Consider the following 12,845-nt stretch of genomic DNA (forward strand, 5'->3'; position numbering starts at 1 on the left):
GACCCTGGGCAAGTCACTTATCCTCCATTGCCTAACCCTTACTGCTCTTCTGCCATCAAACCAACACACAGTATAGATTCTAAAATAGAAGGTAAGGGTTTTAAAAAAAGAATAAGTTTCTAAAGAATAGATATTGTTTGTATGTAATTAGAATTTTGCTCCCCAGAACTCTCTTTCCCAGCTTCTCATATTCCTTCTCATGTTATGTGCTAATGTAGGGAGGATATAATTTTAGTGTAGCTCCACTCTCTTTCTCTCTTTTCTCAAGAACATGGTTTGAGGAGGTTGGATGAGTACCAGACAGGAGAATTTTACTCACATGTTATTTTCTTAGGTTTTCATACTTTTGTTCTTTTATTCATTCTACTTCAAATGGTTATTAATAAATTTTATAAAATATAATACTTGGAGTTATTGGATATTAATTTAATCTTCCATTTGGCTGTTGTCTTTCATCCTCAAGGTCTAATATACTACCTTGTGGATAGTAGCAGCTTAACAAATGTTTGTTGATTAATTGAGCTTTCTAATCTATTTTAAAATGGATAAGCACAAACCCTTGCCTGACTTCCTTCTCCTTTGCTTGCATTTACCTTCTCATCAAAGAATCCATCAATATTTATTCAGCACCTCCTATTTGCCCGACATTGTGCTAAGCCTGGGCACTTATACTAATAATCATTTGATTCTCATGACACTAATACTTAAATGATTTCATCAGTATAGGAGGTGAGATGGCATCTTTGCCATATCTAATTAGATGGATTGCACACATTGCAAAATGGTCTAAAATATTCATTATCTGCAGGTCAAGCTTAGCTAGATTAGTCCTCAGAAGACATACACAACCCATCTGTATTTGAAACCTTTTGAACTTAGCAGCATTTACCACAGTTTAAACCCCCTTAGCATAACCTTCACATCAAGGTAAGGAATCAGAGTAATAATTAAGTGTTAAAGAAAATTCAAAATGATTGTCTATTATAGAAAAACCAAAGCATAAACCTTGGGTTTGTTTGTTTGTTTTTTACAGAATTCAATGACAGAAAAAGTAGAATCTACATGATTAACATTACAAAGAGAATAGTTTAGGAGTTAGAAGACTGGATTGTCAGTTCTGGACAGGTTTTTAATTTGCACTGTGCCCCTAGGCATATCACAAACTCTGCCTCAGTTTTGTCATCTATTAATTGGAGAATTATATCTACACTACTATACTAGGCTATCATGATGATAAAATGGAACAACAGATGCAAAGATTCAAAAACATAAAAGAAAACCAAAAAAGTCAGAATCCATTCTTTCCCCCCCAAAAAAATGTGGCAACTGTAACAATGCAAAGGAAAAATATTTCAAAGTATTTTTGATGTAATTTTTGAGGCTATAATTTAATGTCAAAATACTACAATGATTTCATATGTTTCCTTACTGTAAAACTCACTTTTAATGAGACTCCAGAACTCAAAGTAGTTTAGCTTCTATCAGCTATTTCATGCCTCTAAAAAATATAGCATCCTCAATGAAAATATATACAAGATGGGAAGGCATGCCTGAATTGAGATCTGCATTTCTGGAGAGAGGGCCCACATCAATGAGTTCACAGATCCAGTACCATACTGGCATAATCAATTGAATGTTTTATGTCAGAAATAAAGAAGTCTTTTCCCAGGGATGTAATTTCGAAACTACAATCCAAACAAGGAAGGACTTCCTTGTGGATGAAGATAGGAAACACAAAAGAGTAGGAAGCTAGAACAGTGTAGACAATTTACAAATCAGCAAGGAAAAAAAGATGAAAAAAATAGAATAAAATGGAAAGTGGATTTATGCCTAAATTGTATAATTTCTGACTATTTTCCCTCTATTTATATTTCTGATAAATAATAGGGAAAATGCAATTGCTAGTCCAATTTCTTTTGTACTACTCAAGAGAGTCTTCTAACCAGGGTACAAATGCCTACAGGGGTATAAGAAGTTTGCTAAAAGAGAATAAGGAATATTTGGAAAATAACTTTATTTTGAAATATTCCAAAGCAGTGTGTTGAAGAGAAAATGTGTTAAAAATTAAGGAGTTCATATAGAAAAGAAAAATATTGTTATGGTGCATTTAAAAATTTTGAAAGAGACATTTTGAAGAAATACTTCCTATTGGTTCAAAACCCAATGAATGAAGTTTGGATACAAAATTCTTTTTAAATTGAGATACAAAAAGAATCATGGATAATAATCCAATGAAAAATGAGCTACGTGATCTTTGAGATAATTACAAACTCTAATTTGACTTCACATCGATGAAGTTAAAAAATTTTTGCTCAATCCTTAACGAAGCATATCCCATTCTTAGCACAAACATGCTCACAAGGCTTTAATTCTGTTTGTAATTTTTATCTCTGTGAATCAGAACTCTTAATATAGCTTGTAACTAAATCCAAACCCAGAAACTAATTGAAAACTAAACATGATGCTCAGGTATCTCTTCCAAAAACTGTAACAAGAATAAATGTCAGTTGACCCAGAAAAAAGAAATGAAGGTTTTGCCTAATTTATTTGACCATGTACTAACAAACATTTAGCAACCTTGTAACATTTTAAATATTTTTGTGTGTTAAATAAAGTTTTCTTCATGAAAAAATCAATCTCTTTATTACTCAAGAAATAGTATGGTATAGTTATAGCACTGGCTGCAAAGCCAGGAAGACTAAGGTTGAAATTCCATCTGTGATATTATTGTATGTGTGACTCTGGGAATGTCATTTAACTTTTCAATGCTTTGCTTTTGTTTAATTTTTAAATCTGTTGTGTTCCAGTCATTTTGGTCATGTCTTAATCTTCATGACCCAATTTGGAATTTTCTGGGCAAAAACATTGGAATGATTTTCCAATTCTTTCTTGGGCTCATTTTATGGATGAATAAACTGAGGCAAGCAGAGTTAAGTGACTTGATCAGTCACACAGCTAGTAAATGTCTGAAGTCATATTTGAGCTTGGGCCCTTCTCACTCTAGGTACAGCATTCTATCCACTTGAGTAATCTAGCTGCTCCAGTACTTTGGAAAACTCCTTAGAATTCCAAGTTTCTTAGTGGGTATTGATCTGTGTGGGTAAAGGGAATTTTCTCATCCTGGAGTTTCTTATACAAATGAAAGCATAGGTCCAGTTCCTATCCGTATTTTATTTTTGTAGATAGATAGATAGATAGATAGATAGATAGATAGATAGATAGATAGATAGATAGATAGATAGATAGATAAATGATATACTTGAGAAGTAATGCCCTTTGATGCTGGATAGGGAATACAGGGAGCTTTACTAAATATAGGACTTTAAAAATGTTAGAAATTCCTGTTCTAGAGCAAGTATAGCCAAAGAAAACCTCCTTTTCTATCCATGTTGTGCTGTTAGAAAAAAAGACTAAGCCTCAATTAAGGGGATATACTTTATTTTAAACATTTTAAACACTTACTGCTTATATGGCCTCAGGCAAGTCACTTAACCCTTCCCAGCCTTAATGTTTTCATCTATAAAATGTCAACAATAATATTTCTACTATCCTCCTTGTGATTGTTGAAGAATAAATGTTTTAGAAATTCTAATTTCCATATAATTAAAGCTATCTTTTTTCCAGTAGCAGTGTATGATTATAAGAGTGGCTATAAGAGTCAGACAATAAAGAAAGCTGAACTCTGCAGAATCAACACTTTCATGTTATGGTGATGGAGAAGACTTTTTAGAGTCTGTCGATACTTTAAAAAATTCATACTATTCTTTAAAACAGTGGTGGGCAAACTACGGCCTTCAGGCCAGACGCAGCCCCCTAAAATGTTCTATCTGGCAGTGCGACATTATTACTAATCTGATGAATACAATGAGTAGGATACAAAACAATGAAACTTCCAAAGGGTTGCCTTACAAAACAGACTGACAGAGGAGCATTTCCTTTCCTTTGGCCCCCTCTTTAAAAAGTTTGCCCATCACTGCTTTAAAAGGTCAAATATTGAAGATGAAGCTAAAATTCTTTGGCCACATAATGAAAAGACATGATGCATTGGAAAAAACTCTGTGTGGGCAAAGGTTGAAGGCAAAAAGAGAAAGGTATGGCAGAGGATGAGGTGGATATATAATATCATGGAAATAAACAGGAACTTGGACAGACTTTAAGAAACAGTGAAAGAGAGAAGAATTATGCTTAAACATCCACTATTACTTCTTTTTATGTCTTCCTCAAAGTCTGCCACAAAGATTCCAGCAATGTCCTGCACAAATGTGTGCTATTGCTATTATCTCCAGCTTTTCCTCCAAGTCAGGTGTCATAGGCAAAGATTTTCCAGGAATCTCAGATTCCCAATAGGAAGCTAGGCTGACTAGCAAGGATTTGTTGTTGTTCTTCAGTCACATCAGACTTTTTTCATCTATAAAATGTCAACAATGCCTTCCATTATCTCAAAATCAGTCCACGTTCACGTTTGTTGTTTCCATGGCCCCATCTATCCATCTCGTCTTCTGCCATTCTGTTTTCTTTTGCTTTCAATCTTTCCTAACATCAGGAAGCATAGACATGCTCTATTCTATTGAAGGGATTTATTATCAGAACACACTTCCCCTATCTAGTATGAACATATGGATGGGGACATGTGTACACATAATAACTCTACTATCAATTTCTATTATCTTGTTTAGGAATTTCATTGTCAGAACTAATCGGATCCCATCATGTTGAAACCTTATTTAGGGAAATGAGTGATAGCTCCTACACAAAGAAAGGCTAGAGATATTGTTAAGTTAAGGTAGGTAACTCTAAACCATTAAGTAATAGTTTTCCTCAAGGGTTTTTAACCCTTTTGAGTCAGAGAAAGCTTTTGGAAGTGTGCAGAAACCTTTAAACCCCTTCTCAGAATAATGCAGAAGGAAAAGGAACCAATTAGACTTAATTAAAGTTATTAAAAAATTTTTTAAGTTCACAGATTTCAAATTAAGAACCCAAGAATGGGCAGGTATATAAGAGAGTCCTAGGAATCTTCAAAGTTATTAGAAACAAAATGGTTGAACCAGCAAGATTAATACTTAGTAACCCTGATGCACAATACAAGATTCAAATCATTTCTTTATGTTCTAGCTATTCCCTGGCCCTCTCTACCCACTATTCTTTTGTTATGTCCTAAAAAACCTGTCTTCCTAACCCAATGTAGTATTTTTCTACAAAAGTCAGGTAATAATTATTCTTGGGAGCCACAGCCTTCCTGCTATCCCCAGTTGCCAAAAAGCTGAAACCTGGTACTACCTCAAGGGGCACAGGCTCAGCCTCAATCCCTACTTGGCTCTTCTTACTCTGTTCTTCCCACTTGTGCAAGTAAGTCATGTTCCCCAGAGAAGAACCTGGTGGTAGTGTTATAAGTAAAGGAGGGAGAGAATTGTATTTATATAGCACCTACTGTGTGCCAGGCACTATGCCAAGTGTTTTACAAATATCTCATTTGTTCCTCACAACAAAATATTATCTCATTGTTCCCCCTTTATGTGGTAGATTCAATCATCCCCATTTTATGGTTGAGGAAACTGAGGCAAAAAGAGGTTAAGTGTGACCCAGGGTCACACAGGTAATAAGTATCTGAAGACTACTTTAGGCCCAGTTGTCTATCTATAGTGGTATTGTAGGCAATATGTGAGACACATTATGCTGTTGGGGAAGGGAAGCTTTTCTCAAATTCCTTCCCCTTTCTCCAACAGAAAAAGTGTAAACCTATGGACCAGAACTTTAGGAGTAGCTAGATGGTCCATTGGATAGAGACACTTACTAAATGTATGACACTGGCCAAGTCAGTTAATGCCATTTGCCTCAGTTTCCTCATCTGTAAGATGAGTTGGAGAAGAAAATGGCCAATTGCTCCAGTATATTTGCAAAGAAGACCCCAAATGGGGTCACAAAGAGTTAGACATGACTGAAATGGCTGAACAACAATGCCCCATCAGAAAGAGTGTGAACCTATGGACCAGAACTTCCAGAAACCATCCTATCTATTCCACCCTTCTATGCACACAAACTCAAGGCTTTGGCAACTGGGAGATAAAGTGGACTTGAAGTCATATGGCCTCAGACACAAGCTTGGTGGCCTTAGGCAACTTATTTAACCACTCTCTGCCTCCGTTTTTTCATCAACAAAATGGGGATAGCATCATCTACTTTCCAGAGTTGTTGAGGATAAAATAACACAATATATGCAAAGTACTTTGCTAGCTTTAAAATGCTATATAAATACTAGTGGTTACTTTGAATTGCTATTTCTATTATTATTATCATGATTATCATTATTCTCTGAGGCTGAGCTATCCTGATCAGGCAGGTGAGTGAGAGAAAAATTACCTAAGCCACTTTATCTAGCAAGCCCCCCAGTCAGTGCTTCATATTAAATATGTTCACCAAGACTAGGTTTAAGGTATGTGTCCCCACTCATCTCTCTTCTTTCTACTTCTTTTGCTGGGACCAATATCCATGCCAGGGTTACCATTGATATTAAAAAGCACAATCCCTGTCTGTTTCCAACTTGGGTTGCCTTCCTTTATTAAAATATAAGCCCCAGAAGGCAGGGACTCTCTTAAATCTCTGAGGCCAAGCACAGTGCCCAGAAGATAGCAGGAATTTAATAAATGCTTGTCGATGCATTGGTTGACTTTGGCTTTGTATATGTTACACTTTCATTCATAGTTTACAATTGAAATTAAATTTATTCATTATATAACTGATAGGGTGGTGCAATTCAGTTCTGGAGTCGGGAAGACTTTTCTTCCTAAGTTTAAATGTGGTTTCAGACACTAAGTGTGACTCTTAGCAAATCACTTAACCCTGTTTGTCTTAGTTTCCTCAACTATCAAACGATTCAGAGAAGGAAATGACAAATCATTCTCATATCTTTGCTAAGAAAAACTCAAATGGGGTCACAAAGAGTCAGACATGGCTGAAAACAACATAACCATAGCAGTGTCTTTGCAAACCTCAAAATCCAATATAAATTAAAGTAAATATATATGCACATATATATGTATTTACTTATACATATGTGTAGCATATATTATATAAAGTAAATCCTGGTTACTGCTATAATTATAGGATTTTTGTGTTTTTCTAATTCAAGTTTTCCTAATGAATCTGTTCTAAAATAGTCTTCTTATTAATAGCTTAATTTGTTTAATACTTAAATAATACATTTAAATGATAAAACTTGCCAATAAAAATAATAGACTGATAAACCTAGTTTCCTTTTTTAATGTATCATAAATTATTTTAAGTGACCCAGAATGATTCTATAGTTCATTTCTTTGTTTTTTACACATCACAAACCCTGGAAGATTCCGCCTAATTCTAAGTGCCTACTGCCACCTACAAAGGGACAGTCCAACAGCTTTCCAACAGATTTGACTATATTCTGGTGACTGAGCTCCCTCTTGTGGTCTCATTATAGGTAGCCTCAAGGAAGAGCCTACCAGAAATGACCCCAATTTTCCTTTTGACATTTAGGCCTCTCCTCCAGGAGAAGTAGACTCTTAACAGTCTAGAACAGAAGGGCAGATGGGGTAATCACTGCAGGGACTGGAAGCTGTTAAAGGACAAAGGACAAACCTATCTCTCTCAGAACACGCAAAATAATTGTCTATTTGTGGACATCAACCCTTTGGGGACAAAAAAGATAGCCCCTTCCATTTGAGAAATCAGAATCTGGTTCAAAGAACACTAGGGCATAGGGAATGATGGGGAAAGCTCAAAGTTAAAATAATTTAAACAACATCAGTGAACGATTCATTTCTTCCAAATTGTTCTACTCTGTTGTTCCCTGTTCAGGACATCCTGCTTGGATGCCTTTATGTAAGCCATCTTTCACATCTAGATTGCTTTCCTTCCCCAGCTCTGCCCTTTAGAACCCTGCTCCCATCAAGGCTCAGTTTAATCTCCTTCTTCAAGTAACCTTTCCTGATTCTTTCAGTTACTGTTCCATCTTCCCATCACAAACAAAATAACTTTGTATTTTTAGTTTATAACATATCTGTGAATATGGTGCATATCCCAACCCAACGTAGGGAGGAAACAAGCATTTATTTGGGACCTATTAATACTTGAGTCATTGTGCTAACTGTTTTACAAATATTTGGTTGATTTGATCCTCCCTCAAACAGCCCTGGGAGGTAGGTGCTTCTATTATCCCTATCTTACAGTTGAGGAAAATGAGGTAGAAAGTTGTGTCTTGCCTAGAATCTCATATCTAGTAAATGTCTGAAATCAGATTTGAACTCAGGTCTTCTGTCCAAGCCCAGCACTCTATCTACTTTGTCATCTAGATGCCTCATAAACTTTCTGTAAGACCCTCAATGGCAGAGAATAAAATCACTTTGGTCTCTGTATGACCTAGTGTCTAACAAAGTAGGCTTTCAATAAATATTTATTAAGAATGTATACTTTTGTTGCAATAATTTCTTAGAGTATTGCTTTTAATAATGATTCTATATCTAGAACCCAAATGCCCCATAGTACCCTCATGTATAGAGAGGGAAACTGGCTTCAAATCTGGCCTCAGACCCTTTCTCACTGTGTGACCCTGAGCATGTCACTTAATCCCCATTACCTAGTCATTACTATTTTTCTGGCTTAGAACCAGTACTTGGTATTGATTCTAAGACAGAAGGTAAGGATTTAAAAAAAAAACTTTAAAAAAAGGATTTATTAAGAGTAGGTTCAGGGGTCTTAGTGGATAAAGAGCTGGGTCTAGAGATGGGAGGTTCTGGGTTCACAGCTCAGATATCTCCTAGGTATGTAACTCTGGGAAAAGCCACTTAGCCCACATTGCCTAGCCTACTCTTACTGTTCTTGTTCCTTGGAACCAATACTTAGTATTGATTCAAAGATGGAAGGGAAAGGTTTAAAAAAGCGTAGGTGCTAAATAATGATTTATTGAATGACTGGCAGCTAAGCAATTGACAGTAGTGTAAATTTCTTATAGGTCTGACTCAGTCTTGATTATATCTTCAAGAAATGGGGAATTTTAGCATTAAAAAGAACATGAGAGATTCAGTCTATCCTGCTTCACTTTATAGATGCACAGCCTGAGGTTAAATATCTTGTCTAACAGCCTACAGAGCTAAGACTAGAACCCCGGGCACCCAGTTGCCAGTCCAATGCTCTTGAAAAAGAAAAAAATAACATTAATAATAAATGGATTTACATGAGAAACTTCTAGACTTAAATTAATGGGGAAACTATATAATCGGTGGAGAAAGATAATTAAAAACTCAGCAAAAGTAGATTGAGAAAATGCCTTTGAGGAAAGAGGGAGCAATTAAAAATGAGGAGCTAGTCTTCATCGTTAGCATTTGGTGAAGATCTAAAAGACAAACATATTCATTTTTGAGTTCTTTTCATTTGTTTCCCTTTCTGCTCAGTATTAAAACAAAGGCCATCAAAGAAGTAAGAACCTAATACCTGCCTTGTAACATAATGTAAATATAAAATGATCATACAGAGACATAAATACCTGGGGACTGAAATCACACCTTGGCCAGGTTTGCTGGGATTGCATCGCATAGTGACAACAGCCACTCGTCCATTGTAGCAAGAAGATGTTACTGTGGAGGACCTAATATGAAGTCAAACAAGAAGTCACCAAACAGAAACTGGTCAAAAAAGGCACAAACGAATGCTGACATTTGAATACTTGCTGACCAGACTAACAAAGACCCAGCAATACCTCATTCACACAGTTTTCCCTAATTTGCATTTGCAATGGTTACAGGGGTCAGGCAGAAGTTTACTTTGAAATGATCCATGGCCAAGAAAATTACTGTGCAAATTAATATTTGAAATAAGATTTCAGCCAATGGGGATATTTTCCTACTTTAAAGAAAAGATTATTTTTGAGCAATTTACAAGTGTTCATTGGAGACAAAAACCTTCATTTCAATATAGACTCATGCTTTAGTATGTTAATTATAAAAGTCTCATATATTTATTAAAGCAGAGCTTCTCTTAGGCAATACTACACTTAGCCCACTTTATAATATTATATGTTTTCAAAAGTAATCGAGTTATCCGTCTTCTAAATAATTCAGTCTTTTTGCCAATTCATTCCTTCATTCAATAAATATTTCAGGCACCAAAAACAGGGTGTCTCAAAAGTCTTGACACTGTTTTAAATTATTAAAGGCCAACTTTTGGGACAACCTCTATAGGCAAGGCACTGTGGGAGACATAAAGATGCATGGCATGGTCCTGCCCCACCATCTCATTTAAGTCAAGCATAAGTAAAACACATGCCCAAATAAACATGTGATGAGAACCATATAAATTGTTCTAGCCCATAGTGTCATACTCAAATAGAAAGTGGATCCCTGAAGGTTGAATATTGGCTTTGAAAAATCACAAATTGGCACTACACAAGTTGTAATGGATTTTTATTTATTCTGTTAAACATTTTTCAATCACATTTTAAATTGGTTTGACATACTATGTGCAGGTGTGCCTAAGTTTGACAGCTTTGTAAATCTAGGCCATATATTTTATAGGACTCCGTAGGAAGGAAGAGATGCTTCCAAATGAGGCGATTAAATGAGGAAGTGCTTCAAAGAGCTTCTGAGATCAAACTTTCTGACCAAAACTGTTTTCTACAATTATTTACCAATGACCCCCATTTTGTGGTTGTGTTTTGTCCAAGTCTCTGTGACCCCATTTTGAGGGCAAACTACTAGAGTACTTTGATATTTTCTTCTCCAGCTGATTTTACAGATGAGTAAATTGGGGCAAACAAAGTTAAATGTCTTACCCAGAGTCACACAGCTAGTGTCTGATGCCAGATCTGAACTCAAGAAATGTCTTCCTGACTCTAGGACTGGTGTTCTATGCACTATGGTGCTATGTTGCTGGCCAATATCTATCATATTTGTTTATATAAACTTAGAACATGTTTCAAATAACTCTGACTCTGAAGTGCCTTTGTCTAAACAAATTTCAAACAACTGACTCAAGGCATGGTTTCTACTTACTTGTAAAAGAAATGTACATCAGGTATTTGCCTTAATGGAGCTGGGAACATATCTTCCTTGATGTTGATGTTGTACAATGTGCTTTCAACAGTTACTCCTGAAATGATTTTAAAAAGAAAAAAAAATTGAATAACTTTTAAAAGATGAGGTTTACTTAGTGCCTATGCATTTGAATAGCATCTAGTCTTTCTTACTTAGGAAGACATGAATTTAAAGAAAGCCATATATGCTTATTCCCTATATAGGTGAGTTACTTAACCTCTCAACCTCAGTTTCTCCATCAGTAAAGTGGGGATAATAACAGCACCTACTTTACAGATTGTTGTGAAGATAAAATGAGCTGACATATGAAAAGTACTTTTAAACCTTAAAGTGATATATAAATGCTAATTGTTATTATTTATTAGGATCACATAGCTAGAGTGGAAAGAAACATACATTAAATGTCATTTGGTCCAAACCCCTCATTTTACAGATGAGGAAACTGAGGATTAAGGTGGTCAAGTGATTAACCTACAGTCACACAAGTAAGAATCATTAGAAATAGACTTTCACAGTTGTGGTGTTCCATAAACTTTGCCTTAAGCAAGAAGCAAGCTCTGGGCAAAGCTAGGAAATGAATCAAGTCACATAGAGCAAAAGAAAGAGCCCCTGCCTGAGTTGCTCCTATCCAATGATTCAGTCTACTATGACTGACTACTTTAGAATTTCTTATGATTCACAGTGGTCAGAGAATCATCGAGCTAAAGTTGGGAGAAACTATAGAGGTCATCTAGTCCTCATTTTATAGAAAAAAACAAGACCCAGACCAGGGAATTGACTTGCCCTAGATTGTTACTTAGAAGAATGGGATTTGAATCAGGTCCTGTAGCTTCAAGTTCATCACTCTTTGGTGAAACTAATAGAATTCATGTGGCCTAAAAATTTCTGGATGCCATTGCAAGTCTGATCTAAACTATGATATGTTGAGTTAAACATCTTTCCTTGACTTATTATTATAATCTTTTTTTCTGACTACATTTCCCTGTATCAGCATTCCTTAGAAGAAAAAAGGAAGATTTCTTTCTGCAAAATGAAAAAGTCATCAATAAAATGATGTCAACCTGAGCTTGAATAGCTCTCAAAGACCCTGAGGGCATTTGTTTCTCAGACACCTTCTTAGTGCCAGATAGGTATAAAGTTTATATGCATTCAAAGAAAAGGGACAAGAAGATATATATATTGTCAGATGTTCAGGAAAGGCATCAAGTGGCAATTAGGAAAATGACAGCTGGAAGGAGGACTGGGAGCCCTAACTTCAAAGTCTAAACAGTAAGAAATTTCAGCACTCAAGACAGTCAGGTCAAAGGACCAGATATGAGACTGTATTTAACACTATTTCTAAAATATACAGTTATGTACCACTCAGCCATGGGCAAAGTAGTCTGGTGCCTGGTTTTCCCTTTCCTTCCTTAATGCCTGTTTTTTCATATATTCACCAAAGGGCTGATGCATAAGGGAAAACCACATCAATCAGTTTTGCTATTTGTGAACACTATAAAAGGAAATTACCCACCCCCAAAAAAATTATTGTTCAAATAATGGATTGATGTTACCTGTGAATATGAATTATTCATGTTAATCTCATCCCATTATACTATATATAACTGAGAGTTGGCAGAACTATCATTTTGAGACTGTTTTGTACACATACCAACACAAGTACTCCATAATAAAACTTAACCATCAGCTCTCAGTGGCCAATGTGAGCTGGCTCCAACACACTCCTGAGAGTCCAAAGCCACCATGTTTCTTATTGTTTCCCACTGCTTCCAAAATGAAAAGGTT

General features: G+C 35.7%; 1 protein-coding gene across 1 annotated transcript in view; it reads right to left on the reverse strand.

The window, feature by feature from the left end:
* Nucleotides 1–12,845, reverse strand: part of ELAPOR2 (endosome-lysosome associated apoptosis and autophagy regulator family member 2) — a 236,355-nt gene that overhangs the window by 17,052 nt on the left and 206,458 nt on the right. The window contains exons 17-18 of the mRNA XM_044679057.1: nucleotides 11,019–11,115; nucleotides 9,515–9,616 (exon numbers count right to left, since the gene is read on the reverse strand). Of these exons, the coding sequence (XP_044534992.1) occupies nucleotides 9,515–9,616; nucleotides 11,019–11,115 (199 nt within the window). The remainder of the gene's footprint in view (nucleotides 1–9,514; nucleotides 9,617–11,018; nucleotides 11,116–12,845) is intronic.

The sequence above is a fragment of the Gracilinanus agilis genome, chromosome 5 (assembly GCF_016433145.1).
Source record: "Gracilinanus agilis isolate LMUSP501 chromosome 5, AgileGrace, whole genome shotgun sequence".
NCBI classification, from domain to species: domain Eukaryota; kingdom Metazoa; phylum Chordata; class Mammalia; order Didelphimorphia; family Didelphidae; genus Gracilinanus; species Gracilinanus agilis.